Genomic DNA, 6182 nt, shown 5'->3' with positions numbered 1-6182 from the left:
TCGAGGGCATGAGGAGAAGGGGGCAATAGAAGAGGAGATGTTTGGATAGCATCATTGACTCAAGGGACATGAGTTTCAGCAAACTCTGGGAGGTAATGGAGGACAGAGAAGCCTGATGTGCTGCAGTCTATGGGGCCACAAAGAGTTGGACACGGCTTAACAACTGAAGAACAACTCATTTTGCATTGGGGAAATTGTGCTTCAAAGGACAGGTGGCATTTCCAAAGACAAGTGGCCACCAAGTGAAAGTTTGTATGCAGACTTGGGTCTTCAAATCCATTCTCCACCAGGATCCTCTGTCACATAACAGTGTTGAAATGGCAGTACAGCCTGAAGAGGAATTCTTTTTTATCTTTGCCTCAGAAGAAATATCCTGTAAAGCACACAGCTCTGAAAAGATTTTTCTTAGGGTTCAACTTCTCACTTGGATGGGATCACAGACTGGGTACTGTTTGTAGGTATACTTGATCCCTTTACGCCCACAATGGTTTCATATCACAAAACCTACTGCTGCCAGTGATTCATTTCAGGCCTGGACTGAAATCAAGCAGAGGAGCTGTGACCTCAGTGCACTATAGAAAGGCCAGGAGCTCATCTGCAGGGAACCATAGCAGCTATGGCTGCTGAACCTAGAGAGGCCACTGTATAACTCCAATCTTGGACTGCAATATCCATGCTTTTCCTATGTGTCCTGAAACATGTAACTTCAACAGGAGAAACCATCCTGGAGAGAAATCCAGAGAGGTTTCAGCCATTGCCAGAGGATCAAGAATCTGAGTATGGGCAAAGGCACCAATCTGAGGACTTTCTTCCTCCTTCAAATATGCCCCCTCATTTGGGAAAGGTTGGAGTTTCTAAGATGTGTCCTTGTCATCAGCTCTCTGTGTATACTCTGTACCTTTACATCTAGCACCTGAGGCTCCATGAGGGCTGTGCCTGTCAGTAACTGATTCCTTGGGGAGTCCCAGGAGATGCAGGGGAAAGGCAGAGTCCTCAGTTCTGTGCAAAGCACAGGAACCTTGGGGAGGCTGCTGGAAAGTGGTGGGCAGTGGAGACACCACCATCTCCCCAGGAGGCAGGGACTACATGGAAAGGGTTGAAATTAAAGCTCCATTTTCCTATCTTTATCATCTCTGTCTTTCTGCCCCAGGACTCTTGGTGCTGCTGCTGTTCCCAATGGGACCTACGGCCCAGAACAGTAAAGGTGAGTCTGGGGAAAGGTGGAGAATGAATCCCAGGGTCTGGGTTCTCTCACCGACAAGGGAGAGAAGGAAACTTATTTTTCAAGTGAGGTTCAGAAATGGTTCTCTGGGAAAAAGAGAAGTTGTTTCTTCTACCCAAATGCCCAGAGTGTCCTAAGCTTTTCCCCTTTGGACAGCATTGTCTCTCCCCCTTCCTCCCTCCCTTCCTCCCATTCATGCTTCCTTCCCTTCTGCCCATGAACCCCCAGATGATAGCTTTCTTTCATTCTCTGGAACTTCTGATGACGGTCTCCATCCCCACTTCTGCCCCCCACAGCCTGCGCTCTGCAATGCCCTCCAAACTCCTCATGTGTCAATGGTACGGCCTGCCGCTGCACTCCAGGATTCATTTCTTTTTCTGGGGAGATCTTCACGGACCCCTTGGAAAGCTGTGATGGTACAAAGACTTGGGGTGGTGGCAGGACATGCAGAGAATGTGGGGTACAGCCCAGTACCCATGGGAGACATGGATATTTGATGGGTGCCTCAGGCTTTGTCCTCAGAACTGTCAAGCAAAAAAAAACAAAAAACAAAAACAAAAAGATACAAATGTGGAGAGATGAGACATGAATAATCCTGGCTTCCTGGAAGAGCTAGGTCTTCAGAGGTCTGGAGTCTGAGCCTCAATTTGTCCTTTCAGGACTGAGGAGGGAGATTCAGAACTTCTACCCACTCCCCACTTCAGCACTGCCCACTGTGTCCCAATCTGGGGTGCCAGTCAGAGGGCTAGGAAGATCAGAGCTGACTGCACAAGCTTCAGGGGTGGCTTGTTCCAGCTGCATCCTAGACTCAGCTATATTGACCAAGAGTCTAAATCATTCCAAAAAGACATGGATTACATACCAGGCCCAGTGCTGCAGAGTCAGGTAGGGGATGGGGATATCTGTCTTGAGGGGACACACATCTTTGGGAGGTGAACCTATGTCCTGTTGTGTTCCAGACATCAGTGAGTGTGGACCGCCCTCACCAGTGTACTGTGGAAGTTCAGCAGACTGCCAGAACCTGGAAGGAGACTACTACTGCACATGCAGCCCAGGATATGAGCCTGTTTCTGGGGCAATGATCTTCCGGAATGAGAGTGAGAACACATGTCGAGGTAAGAATGAGGCTGCATTTCCTGCCTCTCATTTTTGACGTTTCAGGGCCGAAATGCTGAGTCATTTCTGAAGCATCCAGGGGACAGGACCTTGGTTACAGGTGTAGCACCCAGGTCTGAGTTGGGACAGTTTACAGATACCTGTCCCACCCGCACAGAGAGGCAGATGGTACGAGCCAAGGACCCAGGTCCTGGCTTTGCCACCTGAGAGCTGCATGTGTGACACTGGCCAGGACACTTTTTCAGAAATCACTGTTAACATGGGAGATGTGATAATATTATTGTGATTTTCTGTTTTCTTTTTTAAGTACCCCTATCTTGCACAAATAAAAACAAAAGCAACTTTGCCAAAATCACTATGTGACCTTGGACAAGTTAATTCACCTCTCTCTGTGCCCCAGCTTACCTGACTATAAAAAATGGGTGCAGGAGGAATTATGGTGTTTACCTCATAGAATTTCTGGAAAGGTATATGAGGTCACAAAGCACAAAACACTGATGGCTGTTGGGATTTTAAATTTTCATCATCATGATCTAACATACCCTCCCCATGATGGGCATCCTTGGGGGCTCTGCCCCAGGTGGGTGCTCAGGAGCAGCTGTCCTGCCCACTGTCTCACCAGGACCAGGAGGAGCATGGCCTCCACACATCACCAGGCTTTGCCCCACTTCCAGGGGGAGCAGGCAGGTAGGGAAAGGGGCAAGGGGCCAGCAGTGGGTCAGACAGGACTCCAGAGAGGGGTCCATGAAGAGGGATAGACCTGAATACTGAAGGTGAGGAGGGGAGGAGAGAGAAGGTGGGAGGTGAGAAGAATGCTGAGCTCAGGGTACAGAGGACTCTGAAGAGGGTTCTTTGAGCACCCTACTACAGGGAGAAGAGCCAGCAACTGTGGGCCCAGTCCCTTCCCTCCTGCACTGCAGACAGAGGGCAGCAGAGCCTCCCCAGTGGGAGGAAAGAGGGGACCTGCATCTGTGTGGAGTCCCTGCTAGCCTATAGCAGCCTTGGTGGGTGGCTGTTGTGCTTGAACTCATGACCTGGTCAGAAGACAGAGCCTTCAGTAAATTAGTAATGGTCCCTCATCTCCAGGCCTACTGTGTGTTTGGGAATGGAGACTGAGTTGACCTTCTGCCCCCAATTTGCCTCATTGGCCAGATACTCTTGTGCAGTAAGCAACCTGCACAACTGCACATGGTGATCATTGATCCCACTCAGTGTGTCTGCACTAAGGGGGCTGCTCACCCATTGTTGTGAGACCCTCCAAAGACATAGATGTAGAAGACTGATGTGGGAGGGGACCTCAACAGACCTCAAGGTGGATGACAGGGAGAGAACCACCTGCTGGTTTGCATCAAAACCTTCTGCCTGAAGACCTAGATCTGTGACAGGCTCAGCTGAATTGTCTTACACTCCCCACCTCAGTATTTCAGCCCTCACTGCACCCAAGTACCTGTCCATCCATGTTCAGGACGTGAGGTCTGCTATGAGAAGAAGACCTGGGCTGGGTCCCTGGGCACCTTGTTCAACTTTTCCAGGCATCAGACGGCTGTCCTGTGTGCCTATCTAGTCTCCCAAACCTCTCTGAACCCCAAGACTCAGAACCTCTGCAGAGGGTCTCTTCTGGATGTTCAGAACATCCCACTGTCACATGGCCTCTTATTTTCTAAAAACAAAAGAGAAAGCGACATTCAAGATACTTAGTGTGGTCACAGCACCGTGTGTTCCAGAACACTATCTGTCCTCATTGCCACTGTTAGTGCTCTCTGGGAGAAGACCTGTCCCCAGTGGGGCTTCTGAGACCCCAGATCATGGTGGACTCTGGGGCCCCATCCAGAAATGTGAGAGGAGGAAGACTCAAGTAATGCTCCACTGTCCCCAGCCATCACTGACCCTGCCAGCAAACTGTCTGGAGAAGATGCCTCCTGGCACCCTGATGCAACATCTCAACTGCTTAGCTTCCATTTATTTCCCCATCCAAGGCTCCACCTGACCCTCTCCCATAATTTCAGTTCATGGGCCTGAGGTAGCTCTGATGACTGGGGCCTGGGAGGATGTTGTGTCAGGGGTGTGGCAGGGGGACATCAACCCCCAACTCACTGGAAGAATCAAGTAAATGAAGAGGTTTCCATCTGGTCTCAATGATAAGTTGTCACCAGGGACCATTTCCTCTGGTCTGACCCTCTACTAAGGAGATCAACCCAGACTGCACAATGACCCAGACCATGTGAGGACAGAAGGTAGAGGCTGAGCCCCACCCAGCAGTGTGCACATGTCCACATATCTAGTGGGAGGCCAAGTGTCAAGATGGCAGAAACACCTGCCACCCTTCGCCCATGAGCACCTTCTCCCTGCTCCAGCCACCCAGCCCTCGCCCATCATGAGCCTTGCTCAGCTGTGGATTCTCATCACTTCCTGCCAGTCTGGGGTATGCCTTCATGGGAATCAGATAAAGGCACCTTCACAGCCCTCAAGCTGACTGGCCAGACATCAAACCCACTGTCCAGCACAGCCTGGTGCCCACTGAGCTTCCCTGGTAGCTCAGAGGTTAAAGCATCTGCCTGCAATGCAGGAGACCTGGGTTCGATCCCTGGGTCGGGAAGGTCCCCTGGAGAAGGAAATGGCAACCCACTCCAGTATTCTTGCCTGGAGAATCCCATGGACAGAGGAGCCTGGTGGGCTAGAGTCCACGGGGTCGCAAAGAGTCAGACACGACTGAGCGAATTCAATTTCACTTTCATTTTCTGTGCAACTGCCCACAAGCCTTAGCCTTGAGCTGCATGACTCAGGGGTGGGTCTTCATCCATGTCCACAGAGCTGGAGTCTCAGCATGGATGGAAAAGCGCTGTCCTGCCGGGGTCAGCAGGATCCAAGGAGAACTCAGTGGCAGCATTTGCCCTGGGGAAGTCAGGACAAAGTGCATCACTGGGAACCAAGATGGGCCCTGCTCAAGGAACACAGCTTTACTCGGTTACCAAGAAGACCCACCCAGGCCTTTGTCCAAATCTTTAGCCTTGGACATGGGCAGCTGTGATGCCCCCATCCAGCTGGGTTCTTCCCAGAGAGGCTCACAGAGTCAGAGAGAGCAAACTGGGTAACTTGGGCCACTTATGGCCACTTCTGGATGACAGAACTTCTGGGTCACCATGCTCATCCATAGCATAACTCAATATGAATGAGGAGAGGCCCCCACTCACCAAGAAAGAGAAAGTGGGCCCTTCTGGATGCTTCTATGCTGAGAAACATGGCTGACATCCAGACCAGAAGGCTGTCCACAGCAGCAGGTATCCATCACACTCTCCTTCCCCTTGCAGATGTGGACGAATGTCAGCACAGACCCCGAGTCTGTAAAGGCCGCAGCGTCTGCATCAACACCGAGGGCAACTACACCTGCCAGTGCCCACCCGGCTTGGAGTTCAGCCCAGAGGACCCGAGGCATTGCACAGGTAGACCCTCGGAAGACAGCGTGAGGCAGGCCTGGAGCTGGGGAAGGAGCTGGGGTGGTTCAGGGACCCCAAGAATGAGGGAGACGAGACTCAGGCTCCTGTGACACCAAGGGCCTGCTGGGGCCCTGTCCAAGGATCACCTCCTCAAATGGTCCCACCACAGACCAGGGAGACAGCAGAGCCTTCTGGGCCTGGGGTTTCTTTGTAGAGTTCCCTGCCCCCCAAGAATATCCCCAGACCTCACCCCTTCCGCATCTGCTACATTCGAGCAGAGGGAGGTGTCACCTCTGGCTTTCAGAGGGGGAACCTCGGTTCAGGGCTAAAGAGAATGTGAGTAAGAGCATTGATGGAGGAGTCGAGTTTCCATGACTCAGTTTCTATCTTTGCCTCATTTTTCTTCTTAA

At 51.5% G+C, this 6182-nt stretch overlaps 1 protein-coding gene across 1 annotated transcript; it reads left to right on the top strand.

Moving 5' to 3' along the window:
- Positions 1-1150: 1150 nt before the first annotated feature.
- Positions 1151-5882, top strand: LOC104983827 (CD97 antigen-like; the record flags this gene model as incomplete). Its single annotated transcript, XM_010833362.1, has 3 exons — positions 1151-1204; positions 2182-2337; positions 5647-5882. Coding segments are annotated over 3 exons (446 nt in total), but the record flags the coding sequence as incomplete, so codon positions are not given.
- Positions 5883-6182: the final 300 nt, after the last annotated feature.

This window comes from Bison bison, unplaced genomic scaffold, assembly GCF_000754665.1.
Source record: "Bison bison bison isolate TAMUID 2011002044 unplaced genomic scaffold, Bison_UMD1.0 scf7180017863418, whole genome shotgun sequence".
NCBI classification, from domain to species: Eukaryota; Metazoa; Chordata; class Mammalia; order Artiodactyla; family Bovidae; genus Bison; species Bison bison.
Note: the sequence above shows the minus strand (reverse complement) of the source record. Positions and strands in the feature narration are given on the sequence as shown.